The 23,955-nt window shown below is 40.5% G+C and overlaps 2 protein-coding genes across 3 annotated transcripts in view; one reads left to right on the top strand and one right to left on the bottom strand.

Annotated features, from left to right (window-relative positions):
* Positions 1-3,866, bottom strand: part of LRRC34 (leucine rich repeat containing 34) — a 44,367-nt gene extending 40,501 nt beyond the window's left edge. Inside the window, exon 1 of one of the 2 annotated variants that reach the window (XM_077488012.1) lies at positions 3,747-3,866. The gene's annotated coding sequence lies outside the window, so the exon portion shown is untranslated. Of the gene's footprint in view, positions 1-3,733 lie in introns of both variants that reach the window. The other variant, XM_077488013.1, reaches the window with a different exon arrangement.
* LRRIQ4 (leucine rich repeats and IQ motif containing 4) overlaps positions 3,838-23,955 on the top strand; it is a 54,033-nt gene continuing 33,915 nt past the window's right edge. Inside the window, exons 1-2 of the mRNA XM_077488010.1 lie at positions 3,838-3,933; positions 17,957-19,083. Coding sequence (XP_077344136.1) covers positions 17,989-19,083 — 1,095 coding nt within the window. The 5' untranslated portion in view covers positions 3,838-3,933; positions 17,957-17,988. The remainder of the gene's footprint in view (positions 3,934-17,956; positions 19,084-23,955) is intronic.

Here is a 23,955-nt window from a genome sequence, read left to right as displayed (position 1 = left end):
GGCTGACACCTCCTGACCCCTGGGTGAGACCTTCAGTCTCCCACACTGGGAACAGTCCAAACTGGAATCTCTGAACTATCCTCAGACCTGAGTATATAATGACCCTGCACACCTGTGTAGTGAGCCAAGTTGCAGGCGTCTACCAAAACCCAGAAATAAGATTGAATGTTCCGATCCAGAACTACAGAATCAGGAGAAAGACAAATACACAGCTTTCTTCATTCAGACATGATAGTCCTGAACCTCGCATGAACCCTTAGTGTGAATCCTGTGTCATATTCTCCTCCAATTTGACAGCATCTCCCTCTGTTGTAATATACTTACCTCTATGCAGCTGTTCCACATTGGCTCTAAGATCGAGCACTGATCGATCACATGGCTACTGATTTCTCAGTTCCAAGCAGAGAGCGGTGACGACTGTCAGTCCCCGCTCTCTGCTCCGCTCCTGCAGTGCTCACTGGAGCACCATGCAGAGAAGGGGGTGGGTGCAGCTGGCTCTGGCTCTCAGCCGTACGCTAAGAGGTGAAGCAAGTTGTCAATCAGGCAGCTGGGTAAATCCCAACAAAGTCGTCAGGATCTTTACATATCCTGGAGCAGCTTCACCTGGAGGTATAGCTAGTTGTCAGCTGATTCTGGGTTAAAGGAGAGCAAAATAAGCACACTCCTGAGACCTACAAGAGAAGTATGGCGAAAGAATTTTGGCCATACTTCTCGTTTAAACAGGTTTTATTACAATTGGTACAATTTTTCCTAATGAAAACTGCATTCACAAATAGAATTTTATTTGTTCATCAAAAATTTTCCATTCTGCACCTTCAAATTTTCTCATCTCTATGGTCAAAACTAATTTTTTTTTTTTTACTCCACCAACCATTAGAAAAAAAAAAAATGAACATTCCTAAAACTAAAACTTTAACAAAATTCTACACGTGTATGGTCATCTTAACACACACACACACACACACATGCACCACAGCAACAGGGAAAAGAAACAATCATTTTTGACAAAGACATGTTTATCGGTTGACCCGTAAATGTCATAAATGCGTTGATCATTTCTTATGTAAAGCCTGCGTGGAATGCCGGAGAATCAATCATAGGTACAGATCAACTACACAAAGAAATCTTGATCATAGCCAACTTTTTCAACTGATATAGAAGATTGATCGACAATGAGGACAGTATCCATGTATATTGAGCTCCTTTTCAAATGTTTGGATTTAGAGTAATCATAAATCGTACCATTTATGGAGCGTATAAGACAGGAAATGTCTGTGGATACACCATGGTATGATTTATAGGAAAGCAGCCGATATAATGGATTACAATTATACATACAATTTAAGACATTTCAATAACTTATAAAACAAGAGATCTGGTTTAACTGTTGAGAATTACAGAAATGTTGAGAATTGTCTGGTTTAACTGTTGAGAATTAGATACACTTTAAAAAGTCCAAGCACGACTAGTCACACCTGAGCGTTTTACAGCTCGAAGCTCCAAAACACTCAGGGAGTAAAAAATCTGTTATTCTGTATTGTGGTGGTTCACATGTCCACTCCAAAACACCCGAAGCTTAAAGCGGTTCTTCACCCTAAAGGGGAAGTTCCGCTAATCTGATCCCCCCCCCCCCTCCGGTGCCACAATCGGCACCTTTCAGGGGGAGGGGGGTGCAGTTACCTGGATAATCCAGGTATCTGCACCCACTTCCGGGCAGACCGCCGCAGACGCCCCACCCCCCCGTTGTGTTCTGGGAAACACACAGTTCCCAGGACACAGCGGGGGATCTGAAGAGACGCGCAACGCGACTCGCGCATGCGCAGTAGGGAACCAGGCAGTGAAGCCGTCATATGTATATAAAAAGGCTCCTGCGCTCTATGGCAAAAAAGAACAATTTTGGAAGTGGAGTGAAAAAAAGGTTCTAATCGGAGCAGCAGACACTGTTATGAGTAAACTCTCAATAAAAATAGAAATGATAGAGGGAGGGTGTGTTGCGCTTCCTTAAATACCAAGAGAAAAATAAATAAACAATAAATAAATAAACATAAACAATAAGCTTATGTGATAAAAAGTGACTGTCAATCGTTCACAAAGTATCAAAAAAACTGTGCAAAAAAGTGCATAGAAATGAACATCTGAAAGAATAAATATATATATAAATATATTAATAGTGCATCATACCAGTGCCTATATAATAAAGGACAATAAAAAACGGGGGGGACTCCAGCTATACAGTGTAAAAAGTGGATTGCAAATAGCTATATAAAATAAAGTGAATCGTCTAAGATAAAACAAAAAAAGAAGAAAAAATCTAACATCTAAAATAAAACTACAAACATTGTATATCAATAGCTTAGTGTAGTAAATAGTCCAAAAAAATCTATGGATTATGCACTAAGGATTATACTGTTGGTTTTTATGTTTTTTTGCACTTTTCACTAAGGATTATACTGTTGGTTTTTATGTTTTTTTGCACTTTTAAACCATCCATAGATTTTTTTGGACTATTTACTACACTAAACTATTGATATACAATGTTTGTAGTTTTATTTTAGATGTTAGATTTTTTCTTCTTTTTTTGTTTTATCTTAGACGATTCACTTTATTTTATATAGCTATTTGCAATCCACTTTTTACACTGTATAGCTGGAGTTCCCCCCAGTTTTTTATTGTCCTTTATTATATAGGCACTGGTATGATGCACTATTAATATATTTATATATATATTTATTCTTTCAGATGTTCATTTCTATGCACTTTTTTGCACAGTTTTTTTGATACTTTGTGAACGATTGACAGTCACTTTTTATCACATAAGCTTATTGTTTATGTTTATTTATTTATTGTTTATTTATTTTTCTCTTGGTATTTAAGGAAGCGCAACACACCCTCCCTCTATCATTTCAGTGAAGCCGTCATGCTTCACTTCCCGATTCCCTGACAGAGGATGGCGGCGGGGGCAGCAGCGAGACGAGCGATAGCTCGTCATCTGCCGCCGACATCGCTGGACCCTGAGACAGGTAAGTGTGATTTTATTAAAAGTCAGCAGCTGCAATATTAGTAGCTGCTGGCTTTTCATATTTTTTTTTAGGTGCAGAGCCACTTTAAAATAAGTTTTGGAGTTACTTTTGTAGCTTGATTGGGACAGATTCTTGCATTTTTTGAAGCAGCCGAAAGCAGAAACACATAGCAATAAATGATGTAACAAATTATAGATTTCTGTTTTCGCTAAGGCAAAAACACTACACGCTATTCGATTTTCTATAGATTTCTGTCTTCAAATTTACCAAAACCATGTAGTGCAAGGGCCTGCCTGATTGCATACACATTGAAACTCTTAAGGTTTGACCTCATATTATATGGTTTTGGCAAATCTGAAGACAAAAATCTGCAGAAAGTCTAATAGTGTGTATAGGGCTTAAAGTTCCAAAATGTTTGGAAAATGCTGTACAAAAGTGCTTAAAAACATGCATACAGGCGAGCAACAAAACGCACAAAAAAACAGACAAAAACGCAATGCTCAGGTGTGAACGCAGCTTTAAACTAAGAGAGCATGATACTCTGTATAGGCAACTTTTGTCTTAGCACCCTAATGTAACGTGAAAGTAAGGGGGCATAATATCACAAACATCACATAGTGCAGAAAGATTGCATTTGGACACAACAGAATAAAACACAAGTGGCTGACAAATGGCTGCTAATGGTTTCTTATAAAGTAGAGGACATGACATACATAGAAGTGTTACCTGTAGTTACTGGCAGCGAGTCTGTGCTCAGTCCTGTGTGTCAGGTCATGTTGTTGTCCCCGGTTGTCATAGTCACAACCCCCTCCTCCTCCCTGGATGTCTCCTAGCTAGGCTGTTGTAGTTTGTGCTTGAAGATATAGAGGAGAAGGAGGTCGGTGGACTGGGGGAGTCACAGCAATACAGACTGGTGAGATGGGGACCTGGCATTGGGCAACATTTTCATTATTATCATTGCCACTAGAACCAGGCAGAGGACGGGGGGGCTGTGTAGCTCCAGTTACCTCTCTGTACTGACTAACTGATTGCTTTAAAACTTTCACTGCAGTCTAAATGCTTTCCTTCTAATTAATGAGAAGAGAGGTGGGGAGTATAGTGGCGCTTGGAGAGAGACAGATAGGTGGGAAACAAAACTATATGTATAGGTGATTATGATAATAAAATCCAGTGGTTGGGGGTAGCTTGGACCCTGGAAAGTTCAGTTCAGGCTAGAATAGGTTAGGAACAAGTTTGATGGGTTAAAGATGTATATAGCACTTCGGCAGGCTGGTTGTACCCAAGTTGAATCATCGATCAACTTGGTGAATTTAGCCTGCCCGTTAACTTCTAGAATCTCGGCCGGTTCCTGCTTGACTGGCCACGATTTGAACCATGTATGACGGGCCTTAATGTGACACTAAACAATCTCCCTTTTCTCCAAGAATAATCCATACACGTCCACCACTTACTTGCCCTGTAACCTGTTTTTCTTGAAGTTGTTTCTTACTGTGTATTTCTGTCTCCTTGTAACATTCTCTGAGCCCCTGAACCTCTCATTTTCCCCCTATTCTGTTTGAAATAAATAGTACACATTGTTTTGCAATCATGTCCACTGCTCTATGTACAGTATATTACAAACCCCTTATTCCATCTCAGGAGCAAGCAAGAGAGGGTGGCTACATTCATACATACAGTAGGGCCATAGAGAACAAGCATAGCCATCCTCTAACAGGAAGTCAGATCACAGCAGCAATAGGAAAAATAAAAATACATACTTGAATAGAATATTTTTGATTGTATTATATTATTCTAGTGTCACTTTAATGTTTACGTCTGTTTCCATTCTTTGCTCAGTAGAGGGTCAAGCAGGACATTTTTTCATTGTATTTAAAGTGGTTGTATAGTCTCTTTTAGAAGTTTAACCTACAGGTAAGCCTATAATAAGGCTTACCTGTAGGTAAAAAAAATATGGTTTAGGAGATATTCCCTTCGCAGTGCGCAATGACCGCATGCGCACAGGGGCTTCTCAGCTGAAAGTCTGCAAGAGATGTTGGGGCCTCGTTCTAAGGTAAGTATTTCATAATGAGTTAGTATGCGGTGCATACTAGCTCATTATGACTTTTTCTTTGCAGGTCAAAAAAAAAAAAAAATGTCAGCGGGTTTACTACCGCTTTAACCACTTCAATACATGGGGCTTTCCTGCCCAGACCAATTTTCAGCTTTCAGTGCTCTCACACTTTGAATGACAATTGCGCGGTCATGTAACACTGCACCCAAACTAAATTGTTAACATTTTGTTCACACAAATAGAGCTTTCTTTTGGCAGTATTTTATCACCACTGGGTTTTTAACTTTTTGCTAAATAAAACATACAGTAAAAGACTGAATTTTTGTAAAAAAAACTAATAGTTTTTCTTTGCTTCAGTTATAAACTTTTGCAAATAAATAACCTTTCTTGATAAATTTAGGTTCAATAAGCCTTTTTTGATAAATTTAGGTGAAAGCGTATTCTGCTACATTTCTTTGGTGAAAATAACCCAAAGCAGTGTAGATTATTTAGTCTTTAGGAAAGATTATCCAAAATCTATGGTATGTATCTGAAAATGTATCAATCCCGATGTACTGGTGGCCCATCTTATTTCCTGAGGCCCAAACCACCAGGACAGTACAAGTACCCCCCAAATGACCCTTTCTGGAAAGTAGACAGTGCAAGGTATTTAGTTAGAGGCATGGTGAGTTTTTTGAAGTTGTAGATTTTTGACAGAATTTTTTGGAAAAGAAATAAAAATAAAAATAAAGGTTTTCATTAACATACTATCACCAGTGCAGTACAGCATTATCATATAACAGGTGTGGCGGTAATCAGGGACACACTGACTGGAGACAGTACAAAAAAAGAATTTTTTTTTTTTTTTTTTTTAACACACTGTGACCAGAGCAATATTATGTTATCATAGTAACATTGTACTACTCTTGGGAAGTGATCAAGATTTTGTCTTTTTTTTTACACATGTATTACATTGCTATAACCAAGCATTTTGCTGAATGAAACTGATTGACATGAAAGGAAGCCATCTATTGTTTACAACTGTCATGTGACCTGCTGTGATACATTGTGGTAATTACATGGTACTGGCAACGAGCCAGTACTCAGATCGGTCATCGGCCGTGTCCTGTGGATGTGGCCAGTGACAGATTGCACCGCTGAAAGGCCCCACAATCAGCGCATCCTGACAGGATGTCATATGACGCCCAGTCAGGATAACTGAACCACCGCTCGGCCATCAACTTGCTATTGGCCGGGCGAGAAGGTGTTAAAGTAGAACTAAAGAAAATTTATTTTATCGTTTTGGATAGAGTAAGGGAGAGTTATAACCCCTGTCAGATTTTTTTTTTCCAATCTGTATCTCATTGGGGAGATTTCCCTTCACGTCCTGTCCCATATTCAAAAAAGGACATGAGAGGAAATCCTTCAAAAGTGTGGGAATCCCCGAGTGCCACAGGAACTAGTGTCCCCATTAGAAGATTTCCCCTTTATTTCTGGGGACAAACTAAAATGTGGTATTTTCTTTCACTTTCATCCTCAGTGATAAAATTAAACAAAACAAATAGAGGATGAATTTCCCTAATGGGGGCACAGACAGCATTGACAACCTGACGGTTGTTCTAATCTCTCTCTACTCTACAAAAAAAAAAAAAAGAAAAAAGTTTTGCCTTTAGTTATAATTTAAATTCAAAATGTATAGGCCTTGTTCACACCATGTCCATTGAGCTGGGTTGATCTGAATGCTTTAAGGAATGGTCAGTGCTAGGGCACTTAGAAAACAATTACTTTCTTTAGAGTATGCCCTATTCATGCCATAATGCTGTGTTAGGGTTTGTTGCAGCACATTGCATACAAATGCAGACAATTCTATGCAGTGCTGCACAGAGTTCAATGACGTTTCATTTTGTGACAGTTAAGGTTTAAACAATGGAAAAAGTAAACCGTGCAATGCACTACATACTGCAAATGCATGCATGCAGGCTGGTGTGAATGAGCCCTTATCAGTAAAAACATCATATTAACCACTTGCTGACCAGCTCACACACATTTATTGCGGCAGGTCGACTCTCCTGCGTGAACCAACGTACCTGTATCACTGTATCACCAAAGTTCGGCGCTATTTCACGAGCGCGTGCAATTTTGAAGCGTGACATGTTGGGTATCTATTTACTCGGCGTATCCTCCTCTTTCACATTATGCAAAATTTTTTTACTAACTTTACTGTTTTTTTTTTTTTTTTAAGCATGAAACAGTTTTTTTTCTGAAAAAAACGCGTTCGAAAAATTGCTACAGGAATTTTACATGTAGGAGAGAAATGTCAGAATTGGCCTGGGTCTGAAGTGGTTAAATGACATCTGCAGATTGAAAAAAGATAAAAAATTACTTTTGAAATTTCATTAGGTTTGAAAATAATATCACTACAACTTATGGGATGGTTATGGCCTGCTAGTTGCAGTAAACCGGTCCTGCAATAAGAAGGCCCTGCAGAAAAATAAGAAATGATTTGATCCTGCATGTCTTGCCATACTACAAGGAGTCCTAAATATCACAAGTTCTGGGAGGTTGGCTACAGGTGTGTAGCGGTAAAGTGGTTGTAAAGGAATACTATTTTAAATAACAAAACATGTCTATGTTTACCTGCTGTGAGTGGCCCCGAATTTCCTTTACCTCCTGCTGTAAAAAGAAGCGGCTGTGGAGAGACATGGTTGAAGTCAGACTTCAAACAAATTCTAAGGCAAGACTGAAAAATACAGTGATACCTTAGTTCACGGACTTAATTTACAAATCAACTCTGGTCAAGAACCTAATTGGTTGTGAACCGATTCAAATTTTCCCATAGGGTTCAATGTAAATCAGGTTAATCCGTTCTATTTTATTTTTGTTTATATAAAATTATGAAATATATGTACAAAAATAGGATTTTTAAAACAGCTTACCTGTAAAATCCTCTTTGATACACATCAGGGGACACAGAGCCATAGTAATAACTATATGGGTTATATCGGACCATCAGGTGCTGGACACTGGCATGCCCCTTAAGGCGTGTACTTCCCCCATATAACCCCTCCAATTGCTGGGAGTCCTCAGTTTTGTAGCCAAGCAATATAAGTATATAAGAAGAAGGGAGGGATCTCTGTGTACATCAAAGAAAAGGATTTTACAGGTAAGCTGTTTTAACAATCCTATTTTCTTTTCTTACATCGGGGGACAAAGAGCCATAGTAATAACTATATAGGATGTCCCATAGCAATGGCAACTGAAGGGGGGGAGACAGAACAAAAAACAGGAGGCCAGGGGACTCATACTGCAGCCTGCAGTACAAGCTGTGCCCAAAGGCAATATCCTCATGACCTTTAATATCGATTTGTTAAAATTGGATAAACGTATGAACCGAAGACCAAGTCGCGGCCTTACAGATCTGAGCCATAGAGGCCTGATGATGCACCACCCAAGAGGCGCTAATCACCCTGGATGAGTGCGCTCTTAACCACTTCAGCTCCGGACCAATAAACACCTTAAGGACCAGAGGTCTTTTTGCAATTTCGCACTGCGCTGCTTTAACTGGTAATTGCGCGGTCATGCAATATTGCACCCAAACGAAATTTGCGTCCTTTTTGCGAGCTTTCTTTTGATGGTATTTGATTGCCTCTGCGATTTTTTTTTTTTTTGCGATATAAATGGAAAAAGAGCGAAAATTTTGAAAAAAAAAGATATTTTCTTCTTTTTGTTATAAGAAAAATCGAATAAACTAAATTTTAGTCATACATTGAGGGCAAAATTTATTCAGCCACATGTCTTTAGTAAAAAAAATGTCAATAAGCGTATATTTTTTGGTTTGCGCAAAAGTTATAGCGTCTACAAACTAGAGTACATTTTCTGGAATTTACACAGCATTTAATTTATGACTGCCGATCTCATTTCTTGAGGTGCTAAAATGGCAGGGCAGTACAAACCCCCCCCAAATGACCCCATTTTGTAAAGTAGACACCCCAAGGAAATTGCTGATGGGTATGTTGAGCCCATTGAATATTTATTTTTTTTGTCCTAAAGGATTGAATAATGACAAAAAAAAAAAAAATTTTTTTACAAAAAGTTGTCACTAAATGATATATTGCTCACACATGCCATGGTTATATGTGGAATTGCACCCCAAAATATATTCCGCTACTTCTCCCGAGTATGGGGATACCACATGTGTGGGACTTTTTGGGAGTCTAGTCGCGCACGGCACCCCGAAAACCAATCACCACCTTCAGGATTTCTAAGGGTGCAAATTTTTGATTTAACTCCTCACTACCTATCACAGTTTCGAAGGCCATAAAATGCCAAAATAGGACAAAACCCCCCCAAATGACCCCATTTTGGAAAGTAGACACCCCAAGCTATTTACTGAGAGGCATGTTGAGTCCATGGAATATTTTATATTTTGCCAAAAGTTGCGGGAATTTTACAAACTTTTTTTTTTTTTGCACAAAGTTGTCACTAAATGATATATTGCTCACACATGCTATGGGCAGAAGTCAAATTACACCCCAAAATAAATTCTGCTGCTTCTCCTGAGTACGGGGATAACACATGTGGGGGACTTTTTGGGAGCCTAGCCACGTACGGAACCCCGAAAACCAAGCACTGCCTTCCGGATTTAAATATAAAATGCTACCAAAAAACCTGTTAGCGATGGCAGGGATCAGGCCTGACTCTGCGATCGCTGCAGTTATGTGTTTAGTGTTTTGTAAGTGACAGTGATCGATCGATACTGCACTTGGGTGGGCTGGGCAGAGGGGCAAAACGCAGGTGCTAGCAGGTATCTGGGCTGATCCCGCTAACAATGCGTTTTTTTGGAACCCTAAACTGCTGGGGACGCTAGTATAGATCTGATCAGATCAGATATTGATCTGTTCAGATTCTAGAGCACTACGGGAGGTGTATGCTTTGCGTGTGGGTGTTAGCGGTACTGGCACTAACCTAGCGCTGCCTGGGGCGACGCAGACCCTGACCCTAAAACCTAATTGATATCACCCACCGGGTGATCAGGGGGTTAAACCTTTATTGGGTAATAAATGGTGGGTGCCCTGATGCTATAAAAAACAAACTAACCAGAGTCACCCGTAACACTTATACGGTGATCAGTGGTGAAAGGGTTAACTAAGGGCAATCAGGGGGTTCAAATTTTTATTAGGTAGTATATGGGGGTCCCTGGCGCTATATAAAAACCTGACGGGGAACCTAAATAACTAACTGGCTAACCAGCGTCACCAGTGACACTTATACTGTGATCGCTGGTGAAAGGGGGTGAAAGGGTTAACTAGCAGCAATCAGGGGGTTAAAATCATTATTGGGTAGTATATCGGGGTACCTAGCGCTATAAAAACCTGGCGGTGAACCTAAAAAAATAACTAGCTACCTAGCGACACATGCAGCGATCAGAAAAATGATCGCTTAGTGACACTGGCAAAAGGGGGTGAAAGGGTTAACTAGCGTCAATCAGGGGGTTAAAACCATTATTGGGTAGTATATCGGGGTACCTAGCGCTATAAAAACCTGGCGGTGAACCTAAAAAAATAACTAGTTACCTAGCGACACATGCAGCGATCAGAAAAATGATCGCTTAGTGACACTGGCAAAAGGGGGTGAAAGGGTTAACTAGCGTCAATCAGGGGGTTAAAACCATTATTGGGTAGTATATCGGGGTACCTAGCGCTATAAAAACCTGGCGGTGAACCTAAAAAAATAACTAGCTACCTAGCGACTGTAGCGACACTAATGCAGCGATCAGAAAAACGATTGCTTAGTGACACTGGCAAAAGGGGGTGAAAGGGTTAACTAGCGGCAATCAGGGGGTTAAAACCATTATTGGGTAGTATATCGGGGTACCTAGCGATATAAAAACCTGGCGGTGAACCTAAAAAAATAACTAGCTACCTAGCGACACATGCAGCGATCAGAAAAATGATCGCTTAGTGACACTGGCAAAAGGGGGTGAAAGGGTTAACTCTAGGGGCAATCAGGGGGTTAAATCTTTATTGGGGGGTGATAGGGGGCTACCCTGGACCTAACACTAACTGTCCTGACAGTTTTTACTGTCACAACTGACACTGAATGCATTGATCAGTAAAGAAATGATCAATGCAATCAGTGACACTGTGACTGGGGGGGGGAGGGGGGGCGGGGGGGATCGGGGGGCGATCGGGGGGGGATCGGGGGGGGGGGGTTTGTGTGCCTGTGTGTACCTACATGTCAGTGTAGTGTTGGTGCACACTTACTATTAGTCTTCTCCTCGTAGTCCGGTCAAAAAGACTGCCCCGAGGAGAATGACATCACTTCCTCCTTCCTGTGTAAACAATACACAGTATGAGGAAGCTTCTCATTGGCCAGGAGCGATCCAGAGGGGGTGGCCGAAAACCAACGGCCATCCCTTCATCACGGAGCGCTCCTGGAGCGAACCGGACCGCCGTATCCAGCGGGAGGGGGTCCGATCGGACCCCCCACCCGCTGGAAGGCAGGCACGTACATCTACGTGATTGTGCCTGCCTGTGCCATTGTGTTGACGTACATTGGCAATACGGCGGTCCTGAAGTGGTTAATATGAGAAGGAAGCATTTTCTTCTTTAAGCTGAAGCTGGAACAATCACTTGACAAACCCATTTGAAAAATATGGATCTCGATGCTGCCTGTCCACATCTTGGACCCTCTGGAACCTGAGCGCTCGCCTTTAAATAGACTCTGATAGCTCTTACTACATCAAGAGAATGTAGTGTTTTCTCTTCCCCAGATTAAGGCTCTGGGGAAGAGGAAGGAAGGCTAATATCTTGGTTTAAGTCAAAACCTGTTACCACTCTTGGTAAGAATTCAGGATGAGGACATAAGACCACCTCATCCTTATGCATGATGAAATATAGCTCTTACAAGACAGAGCCGTTAGTTCCGATACTCTTCTAGCAGAAGAAATGGCAAGCAAAAAAGATTATCTTTCTTGTCAAAGAACCAAGAGAATTTCTCGTAAGGTTCAAACAGCTGATTCAACAAGCCAACAAGACCAAACTTAAATTCCAAGGATTTAAAGGTGCCTTGATAGGGGGAATAAACCGTGTTAACCCCTGAATAAGCTACGCACCAAGAGTGGGAAGCAAGAGGCCATAGAAAAAAGACACTGACCAGGCCTGGATCTGGCTCTTGATAGAAGTCAAGGCCAGCTTCATTTCAGATCCCATATGCAGGAATCAGGAATCCTGCCTTTTGGCCTTCCTGGGGTGCCAACCCCCAGATCCACACCAAGAAACCTATGCCTTCCAGACTGTAAAGTAAGTGATTCTGGAACCCGGGTTCCTGGCATTATTCAAAGTAGACACTACCAAAGGAGATCGCCCACGATCTTTTATAGAGTGGTATTCAACAGTCAAGCCTGTTAAACTTTTTGTCCGTAAGGTAAGATGAAATACCGGACCCTGTGCAAGAAGGTCTGGCTATAATGACAGAGTCCAAAGGACTCCTACTGCCATCTTTATGATCTTGGTAAATTAAGATCTTCTGGAACCCGCTGGGGCCGCCAGAATCACCTCCTTTTGTTTCTGTTTGATCCTGCTGGGAAGGCACGGAAGTAGCAGAACTGGAGGAAATGCGTAGATCAGAGAAAACTGATCCCATGGGAAGACTAATGCATCTTTTCCACCTGCTAGCGGACCCCTTGTTCAACATAAAGTTGTCGACCCTGTTAATGAATCTGGACGCAAATAGGTCCATGTCCGGAATACCCCATCTGACCTATTGCTAGGAAGATGTCGGGGGAAGAGATCATTCTCCCAGAAACAATTGTTGGCATCTCAAGTAGTACGCCTGAAAAATTAGAATTGCCGATATGCAAGGAGTGTCCTGTTCTGCCAAAGCTAGAACATTATTCACCTCTTTTTGGGCTGCACAACTTCTCGTGCCTCCCCTGGTGATCGATATAAGCCATCGCCGTGGCCTTGTCAGACTGAATCCTGTCAGGACAGTCCCGTAGTCTGACCGCCAAGATTCTAGGGCCAGATGTACTGCCTGAAACTTCCAAAAAAGTTGATAGGCAAGGTCCTCTAACCTGGACCATCTCCCCTGGACAGAATCTTCTTCCAGGGCTGCTCCCCAGCCTAGAAGGCTGACATCCAGCATAAAGATTTTCCCTCTTGCTGGATAGCAATCACAAATTTAGGCTCTGACGTATGTCAGGAGCCAAGCATATTGGAAACAAACAAGGCCTGAATCTTCTTTATTCCAGACCGACAGGATGGTGTCTTGAAGCAGTCTTTGAGTAAAACTGCGCGTAAGGGACGGCCTTGAAGGAGGCCACCATTTCCCCTAAAAATCTCCTGCACAGCAGAATGAAGGAATATTCTGATAAGTTGAATTAATCCTACAATGGAACTGATTCTTGTCTGGGGTAAGAATACCGTCTTCTGTATGGTATCTAGGGCTGCAACTAACGATTATTTTCATAATCGATTAGTTGGCCGATTATTGTTTCGATTAATCGGTTAATAACCTTTAAAAAAAAAAGTAATTTTGCTGCGATTTGCATTTTTACATATTTTTTTGGCCAATTTGTTGTTGGGCAGATTAAAAAACACAAATTGTGTTATTACATGCTTTTCAGCAGCTTCTCCATTGAAGTATATTGAACCAAAAAAAAAAAAATTGCACCATCTTGCGTTAAAAAAAGTCTCCGTCTTTTCCAAATACGCAGCAGCTGAAAAAATCATGGATGTGAACATGTCCCATAGGAAATCATGTGAATGAACTGTGTTTCTGCAAAAAGCACCAAAAAACACAGAGGTGTGACCCAGGCCTGAGATGTTTAGTAACATAATGGGGTTAAAAAAACAAAATTAGTACAAAAGAGCAAATAATTGCAACTGTAAGGGGTTCATTTTTTACTATGGGAAAGTGAAAGTAATATTTACAGTAACGATTTGTTCTTTTTGTACTATAAAGGGCTACTTTTATTTTTTTTTTAAACCCCATTATGTTAATGGCCGATTAATCAATTATGAAAATAGTAATCCATTAATTGCATAATCGATTAGTTGTCGATTAATCGATTAGTTGTTTTTCGGCCCTAATGGTATCTATAACCAGCCCCCAAGTACCGTAATCTCCTTGATGGTTTTAAGGTGAATCTTCCTAGGTTGAGAATCCAACCTAGAGATTACAGATATTTACGGCTGAGATCAGACTCTGGTTTAGACCTGAGACTGAATGATCTATTAAAAGTAGATCTTCTAATAGGCTAGGACTGCAATGCCTTGAGCCCTTAACCTGGCTAAAGGAAGTGCCAGAATCTTTCAGAACACTCGGGGTGCTGTGGCTAAGCCGAATGGCAGGGCCACAACCGAAAAAATAATTTTATATTTCAAACCGCAGAAATTTCTGGTAAGCGGGAAACTTTGGCACATGGAGATATGTAACTTCCCTCCTTGCAGGATGGACACAGCCGATCTAATTATGAAAGGACCGGATGTTTAAGTGCCGATTCAGATCTCCAAGATCTAGAATGGGTCTTACCTCTCTGTTTGGCTTTGGCACACTAAAAGGTTTGAGCCAAAACCCCCTGTTCCACTAAGGGAATCTCTGATATCACTGACTGGGATAACAGCTGATCCAGAGGCCAGAACGAGAGCCTTCTCCTTTTTCTCTGGATCCTTAGGAATATTCTCTGAGGAGACGGAAACTCTTGCTTCATCAGCAGCCCAAGGACCCCACAGGCAGCACCCAAACAGTGACCCTCAGATCAAAATCCGCCTGAGCTATCCGGGCTCTTGGAACTCGTAACCTAGAGAAAAAATTGCAGAAATCCCTCTGTTCTTGACATTGTTCCTGCCAAATTATGAGAATCGCAGGACCTTTCCCCCCCCAAATGAGTGGGGGTGTTCCTTCATAAGAAGGCTTTAGCATTCTGCTTTATAGGCTGTCTGCCCCCCAAGATCCTGGTGCTGCCCTTGGGAACTTTCTCCTGAACCCGACAAATGAGACCATCAAGACTGCCTAAAGGCAGATGCCCCAGGCATAGGAGAGGCAGCACAATTAAAGGAGACATGTTTAACCTCCTTTAACTGGTAAAGAGAGCTTTACCCTATTGGATGTACTTATCCACTCTAAATAGCCGTACCCCAGGAAGGGACACAAACTGGCAAAGGGTTTTCACATAGTGCTTTGGCTGATCAATCTTTCAGCCATGGACCTCTGTGAGAATGCACTAGTCCAAGTATAAGCCATAAGGCTTAAACGATCGAGTCCTTTATAGCATCTGTGAGACATTGTATTCAAATACACCAGCCCATTGCCGGGCCTGCTGATCAGGCAGAATTTCAGGTATCTCACAACCTGTTCCTTAACCCTTTGGAGTCCACATAAGTATCTTCCGATATTTGGGAAGATACACCTGATCCCCAGCCTCCTGCACCTCAACAAAAGGGCCCTGAGGACTGGATGGGAATCTGATATGTTTAGTCCTACTAGGGAGAGACATCATAGCCATAGTCATTTTTTTTTAAATGGTAGAAGAAAAAAAAGTTTGTATGATATATACAGGGACAGAAGTGTTCTACCCTTGACGACTCATCTGACTGGCCCTGTACCTCTCAGGGGAGGATGATATTCTTTTGGAAGGGTCTTTAGCTTGTTGCACACCATTAACCCCTTAGAACCCTTAGAGGAGTTCCTGGTCCTTTGCCACTCATAGCTTACAGCACAAAGCCTTATGACTTATACTTGGACTAGTGCATTCTCACAGAGGTCCATGGCTGAAAGATTGATCAGCCAAAGCACTATGTGAAAACCCTTAGCCAGTTTGTGTCCCTTCCTGGGGTACGGCTATTTAGAGTGGATAAGTACATCCAATAGGGTAAAGCTCTCTTTACCAGTAAATGGAGGTTAAACATGTCTCCTTTAATTTGCCACTCATAGCTTACAGCACAAAGCAGAGGCACTACCAGCAAAATAATGTAAAACTTGCTAGGCTATAGTACAGTACAATAACTGCTATTAATCCTAGCTATACAGTACAATGTTGTCAAAAGGGAAATGCCTGTGTCACCAAACCTGACCAGCCAACCTCTCTGCTCTGTCCCTCCACCGCCAGGCAGCAGCTTCTCTCACAGTGTACTTCCTGCATGTGTGGCCGGTGTCTGACTCTGTAAGCCATGCCCCCCACGCGGAAAAGGAGCCGAGTTTCCCACGCGAGCATCCTGCAGCATGGCAGGGGGTTAAATCCTCCGCTCTAGCAAGCAGCCGCGGTCTGCCCAAACACATTTTTTTTCAAAAAAGAACAAGGTAGCTGGCTGGCATCAAATAAGAAAAAAACGCCAATCCGGGGGCCCAGGAAGAGATCAGACACCTCTTTCTCTTACCAGAGGGTCTGAGCCGGCTTGAAGGAGAGGAGAGTGAAAGCTTCTGCTGTTTCCAGTGTCAGAATGGTGAGTGCTCAATACAGCCCCCAGTGGTGACACATAGACATGACATGAGAACACAATACATAGGAGAGATTCCTGAGAAAATCTCCCCTACCTTATCCTCGCAGCACGGTTTAATCAGAGATAAAAAACCCAATCTTCGCCCTTCACAGTAGGCTCTAAGACCTTAAAGGAAACCTTCAGGAAGCGGGGAACACTCAGGTTGACCCACAATCCTGGACCTGCGACAGGACCCTGCCAGTAAACTTTTATTGGCCTTACTACCAAAAAGTACTGGATCCCAGGGCCCAGCTCTCAAAGCATTCACAAGCAAAACCTCGTGTCTTCGGATTACGAGGCCCGGGTACCATTCATTTAGTCCATTACGGAGACATCAGAACGGATTCGGTCAGGATGGCTGGCTTTCATCAATGATTACTGCTCGTGGAGCTCAGTACAACACATCCTTACTCATGCCCAAGACCTTAGACACTGGCGAAAAAACTGAGGACACCCATCAATGGGAGGGGTTATATGGGGGAAGTACATACCTTCAGGGGAATGCCAGTGTCCAGCACCTGATGGTCCAATATAACCCATATAGTTATTACTATGACTCTGTGTCCCCTGATGTAAGAAAAGAAAAAGGATTTTAAACATATATTACATACAGTCTTTAACATTAAGCTGACCTCTTTCATGTGTACAAAAAAATAAAATAAAAAAAATAAAATAAAATATAGCTCCTCTTTAATCCTTGTTTGAAACAATACAAAACCCCAATTTAAATGACTAATCTAGGGGCCAGAAAACAGCACTGTGCATCCATGAAAAGATCATCTGAGGGCATTATAAAGTTGTAAAATTCACTGTATATTCACTGAATATCTGTGTACAATGAGTCTGTTTTATAGATTTGAAGAAAAATAATACAAATGTCCATTACAACTTCCCCAATCCCATATTTCGTTTTTATCATATAGATTAAGCAATGAAAGCTGCAATGTTTCCTTTATCACAGTTTAAAAAAAGTTACAATTAAATAGCAAAAAAGCATTTTTTAAAGGCTGTAAGTTCATAATTTCTAGCGAGGGCACAGACATAGAGAGGCAATGTACTGGCAAAAAAGTAAATAAATTTATTAGAATTTTTTTCACTACAACCCTAACATGGAACTAAATACACTAATTTACCTGATTCTCAAAACAGGTAAATTCAAGACATGCCGTGAATGATCATTGCCACAGTTTCTTGTGTTTGCAATCAAACTGTCAAGCCATCAAATGGCTGGTCTCATAACTGATCACACGTGCAGCATTATAACAACTGCAGATCAAAATGAACCAATATGAAAACTTCCTTGGCTGTAAAGAGTAAAAGGGTTAAGTTTCACTCTAACCTCCCCAAATTCTGTTTTGCAATTGTATAAATATGATCAATGCTAAAGTCATAACACATGAAACTAGGTTTTCTGTTTGTGCTTGTAGGTTAAAACATATGTAGACTACAGCTGCAAAAAATGCCTGAATTTCGTCAAAGCACATCAGGCAAGATGTTCAACGTTCGCTTTTCAAATGCCGTCACATCAGTTCTATTGGATACCAATGAGCAGACTTGGGAGACAGTTGAAGGAAAAATTGAGTCTGAGCTACCCACACAGTTAAAACATCGAGTCCTCTTCCTGGATTCTTCTCAGCAGAAGCATAAAGAGTTACCTGGTCAGGTTCTTGATCTGGAAGATCTTGAAGAACTACACTTAGAAAAGAACCAGATAGAAACTATTCCTAAGGAAATCTACCAGCTCCATAATATAAAAGTCCTTTACTTGAATAACAATAACATTACCCAGATTTGTGGTGAGTTTGGAGAGCTAAAAAAGCTAGAGACCTTAGACCTTAGCAATAACCCACTTGACTGGAGCTCCTTGGAGATCATTAGTGGACTGCATCAGCTCCGCGAGTTAAGACTGTATAGTATAAACCTTAATGAATTTCCAGTTCTGATCTGCAAAAAACTCCACCATTTGCACCTACTGGGCCTCTCCAAGAACAGACTTAAATCTCTTCCATCAGAAGTAGTTAATTTAACACATCTTAAAGAAATTTATTTAAGGAATAATAAATTTGCCTCATTTCCAAAACAGATCTGTTTACTTCAAAGCCTAGAAATTGTTGATCTTGAGGAAAATAGACTGACATCTATACCGGAAGAAATTAGTTCTTTATCTAATCTTAATAAATTGTTTATCAGTATAAACAATCTGTCGTTCATACCAAAAACTCTCAGTCGCTGCACAAAGTTGGCAGTTCTTGATGCTTCTGGAAATCACCTTCAAAAGCTTCCTCATTCACTTAAAGAATTGGGAGATCTGGATGAACTTGGGCTGTCAAATATTGGCTTGAAAATCTTACCATCTACAGTAACTAAGTTACATTCTCTTTGTGTCCTCTATCTGAAAAACACAGGATTGTCAATGTTACCTGCTGAATTTGCCAAGTTGGGATTTCTCAAGATACTAGACCTTAGTCAAAACTCTTTTACTGAATTCCCTACTGTGATCTGTGCTCTCAAAAATCTTCAAGTGCTTTCACTAGATGACAACTTAATGAGCTTGGTAAGATTGTACAATCTTATTCTACAATATAATATAATATAAGATAACAAAATCTTAGCCGAGAGATACAATTTTAATTTCTCTGATACAGCTAGGTGCCATTTTATAGTGTTATGTTCTATTTTACTTCATCTGGCAATTCAATTTATGTAAAAAGACTGTACAGGCCTGGTAAGCATACAGCAATTTCTAAATTCCAATATTGCCCTAGTGTCTTTACATACAATGACTTTTGTTCAGCCCAATGAACTGCTAACTTTATGGTAATTACACATACCTTTTCTCTCAATGTGCATCCGGTTGGTTAAAAGCTAAGAGATAAACAACATAATGACCTCACAAGAAATGTTATGGTGTTATAATGTTGTTACATGCAAGAGAAATGGAAAACTCTTGAAATTTAAGGGGCTACTCTCTTCTTGTAATAAGGATTTAAAAGGTGTAACATTGTTGATTGTTTATTGAAAGAAAACAAGCCAACATGTGTCAAGGTTCTGCACCCCTTTATCAGAGCTGAGCAACAGTGTAAATAGGTATATACGTATGTGAGATGAAGTGCAAAACTAGCAGGAACATAAATTGGGTGTGTTGGTCAGATAATGAAATGAGTGCTTATTTATGTCAGATCTCTGCAGAATACACACTGAGAATTATTTTTCTACAAAACATTCTTTTGATTTTCGTTATCCTGCACACCTGATTTATATTCCAGCTAGTGTGGCATTTCTTCTCACACATACAGTATGCCTTTTCACACTGATGCTTAACCCAAATGAATGAGATTATTTGATACGGTTATATATTTTTAGTTCATGTCCTCCGCCATATCTTGTTAAACTTACATATATAAAGCTATAAAATGAAAAGAATAATGAAGCACAACCACACCCAAATGTGAGGGCTAAATAAAAGTGAGTGGTAATTTTCAAATTAGTGATCACAATATAAACATTATGCAATGAGCAAATTAATTTAGTCCATAAATAGCAATAACTGTTGCTAGTAGATTCAAAAGTGAATATTCATATGATAAAAAGTGAATCACTCTTCATAGTAATTAAAAAGGGGATTCATTCCAGGGATAAAACGATAATTCTCCCGCTCTACAAGACTCTGGTCCGGCCGCAGCTAGAGTATGCTGTCCAGTTCTGGGCACCAGTCCTCAGAAAGGATGTGCTGGAAATGGAGCGAGTACAAAGAAGGGCAACAAAGCTAATAAAGGGTCTGGAGGATATTAGTTATGAGGAAACATTGCGGGCACTGAACTTATTCTCTCTGGAGAAGAGACGCTTGAGAGGGGATATGATTTCAATATACAAATACCATACTGGTGACCCCACAATAGGGATAACTGTAAGAACAGCAAGGATGTGGAATTCCCTTCCACAGGCGGTGGTCTCAGCCGGGGGCATCGATAGTTTCAAGAAACTATTAGATAAACACCTAAACGACCGTAACATACAGGGATATACAATCTAATACTGACATATAATCACACATATAGGTTGGACTTGATGGACTTGTGTCTTTTTTTCAATCTCACCTACTATGTAACTATGTAGTGCACATGTCTAAAGTCTTCATAAGTGAGAATCTAAACTGTAGTGATTAAGCATACCACCGTATCCACCACCGGTCTCTATATGTGCTCACCTCACATGGAGACCCACTATAGGGTCTAATGGTACCTTCCACTCTGGGGTAATCTGTAGTTCCTCTTACCTACTGGGACTTACAATCTCTCAGGAGGAGTTCCTCATGTTATTAAGTCATAAATGTAGGGAAAGACTCAACATAGTGTTTTAACGCTTTAAAAACTATTTATTAAAAACTATTTATTAAAAACACAGTATATAAAACTCACATTAGCAGATGCACTGTCCTGGTGCATGCAAGTAAAACGCTTGAAAAGCAAAATTAGACAATCACTGGATCACTGAGACATCCGCAACTCCTTAGCTCTTGGTCCCCAGCAGCTCATGGACTGCTTCCTGGATGTGCGCAATGATGTCACTGGCTCCGCCTCAACGTGTTTTGTCACTATGCTCGTGACTGTATCAAGAGATGTCTAGTGTCATCGCTCTAGATTTATTGTCAGAATAACCAATGGGACGTGATTCCCGTTGGGTATTTTATCGTAGTCCGTCTCATCGGCCATTTTGCAATAGCTCTGTAACAAATGCCCTGTATTAGCAACCCAACTGGTGATTGCTCCATAATTCCATTTGGCTTTTGTGATAAAAAAACTCAATTACCTTTTATGACCCTGGTCTGTGTTTGTGGCTGTTCTGATTTTTTAAGTCAGTCACAGCTTTTATCTTCCAGGTTTCAGGAAAAAGATTATGATAAAAAAAGAGCTGGAAAGGGACATTGATAAAGTTCGAGCTATGGACATGGCAGTATTGGTATCTGATAAGGTTAAAGATCTCAGTGCTAGTATAGCTAACTTTAAAATGGTTCTAGACTACAATGTGCGGCATAAGAAGTTTGAGAAGTTGGTTGCTAAGAACTGGTTTATATTGAAGCAGGATCGTGTATTAGGACCGTTACTGCCAACACGTCCTGCTTTTATATATAAGAAAGCCCCATCTTTACGTGAACGACTGGCCCCAGGAGTAGTTGATCCTCCAACTCAGTCGGAGAACAGATTATTTTCCTTTCTTTCTGGCTTCTATGCCTGTGGGCAGTGCACAGTTTGCAAACACTCTAAATGTATTATCAAGAAGAGGAAAACTTTTGTGGCTGCAGCGACTAATAGAGAATATAAAATTGACCAACTCATTACCTGCACAACAGCAAGAGTTGTGTATATGCTCCAGTGTGGATGTGGCTTCCAATACATTGGGAGGACATCAAGACCTCTTCATGTCAGACTCGGAGAACACGTAAATAACATTAAAAAGGGCTTAAAGACGCATAATGTCTCTAGACATTTTAAGTTGGCACATGGTCAGAGTCCCAAAAGCTTGAGCTTTTGGGGTATAGAGAGGGTCACCAAACGCTGGCGAGGTGGCAATTTCATACGTCAGCTGAGCCGTAGGGAATCTCAATGGATTTATGAAACCAAAGTTCTTGTACCAGGTGGCTTGAACGTGGAATTTGATTTGAATTTTTTATATCTGATTGGTGATTCATTTTTTCATTTTTTTTTATATTCATTTTTATCTTTATTTTGATTTTGATTTTATTTTTATTTTTATTTTTATTTCTATTTTCATTTTAATTTTTATTTCATTTTTTTTTATTATTATTATTTTTATTTTGTTTTTTGTTTTTTTGATCATTTGTGACTAGTATTATTTTTGATTATTAATATTCCTTGATCATTAATTTCTTTCATATTCATTTTTATGTGATATATTATTATTGTTTTGTGAATGCAAATTTCATGTACAGTATCTACTGTCTGGTTATTTACTTATGAGTATACCACTTGGATCACCTGGGATGCAGGGTGACATATAGATCTTTGTTCTATTATGATGTTTTCGTTTTATTAGGTTTTTTTAATAACTCATTGTGGGCATATCGGGTCGTAGTAGGTATACTAGTTACTCTGTGGGAAATTCCCTTTACGGACATAATTGCGTTTTTTTCTCCTATTCTATTATCTTACTGCTATCGTTATATATGCTTCCGCATTTTTGGCTTGATTGGTGTCATGGTGATAGCCGCATAGCCGTGTGGATTGACTATAGCGATCAGCTGACTGTGTGTATAAAGCGGGTGGCCTACGTCACGATGTCGCTGCTGATGAATTCCTGCCCCTTGGGACGTAGCGTGTATGGAAACCATGTGACTGTGATTGTGACGTCACCCGTGTCCTTACACGCTGATCCTTGTGGAATACTCCGCTTCAGAACTGCTTGTTTCCTAGCACTGGGGTACAGTGCAATGTATGTGAGTGCACTCTTTTATCTTTTAAAATAAATATTGTTTTATAATCAGAGAGCACTAGATTTTGTTATTCTTATTACATGTACCATATTTGGAGGAGATTAATGATACTATACTAGAGATACGGCAAGCTTTACAAGTGACACCAGGATTGAGGTCCGGTCCGCTCATTTATCCCCTGAAAGGGAACGCTATATTTGACCTGTCTGATTTACTCAGGGGTCCATCTCCTGAGGTCAGCGGCCATTTCTATCGGTGGTGGAGGGTATTACTCAAGTCACTATATCTGATGTATAGACCACCTTACTCACTGGATATCTTGGGGCTTTTTTGCTTAAATCATCGTTTTCTTCTTGTTTAAAGAGAATGGACTGCCTCTTGTGTTCTATTTTTATATTTTAGTTTTTTATTGTTTTAGTTTTAGTATTTGCGCTGTACTGCTTTTTATAATGAATCGTTCTGGGATTTGGTAATTTGACCCTCAGTATTTCAGCTGCAATTTGTGTTTAGGATTTGTTTATTAGCGCTGGTTGATTTTTGCTGCTTGTTCTGGTATTGTCAATCTCCTCTCCCAAGTGTCTCAAATCAGATCCTAATTTGACCATTTGATAAATGCTTGCTTACTCAATCTCCCATAAAAATTTTAAGTGGCCCTTGGGAAGGCGCATACTGGGGATAGGTGCAGACATCATGTCTCTTTCCTGAGTGTCTCTCTCACAAGTGTTACGCAGTTTCACCCCTGCAGTTTAACCAAAGCAGAATAACTAAAGCTGTATGAGCAGGGCTCAAGTCCTGCGGGAACGCATGGGAACGAAGTTCATGCACTTTTTCCACAACAGGAACTCAGTTCCTGTTAGCAGCCATGTCCTGCAAGACTTATGCGAGTATGCAAGCTGTGTGGCAGGTGCTACACCAGCAGCCGCCGACACAGCTCACAATAGTAAGTGGCGCACACCAGGGGTGGACTGGCCATTC

The sequence above is a fragment of the Lithobates pipiens genome, unplaced genomic scaffold, assembly GCF_037356315.1.
Source record: "Lithobates pipiens isolate NorthernLeopardFrog02 unplaced genomic scaffold, aLitPip1_a1.2 Scaffold_18, whole genome shotgun sequence".
NCBI lineage: Eukaryota > Metazoa > Chordata > Amphibia > Anura > Ranidae > Lithobates > Lithobates pipiens.
The sequence above is the reverse complement of the archived record's forward strand: the minus strand, read 5'-3'. Positions and strand labels throughout refer to the sequence as shown.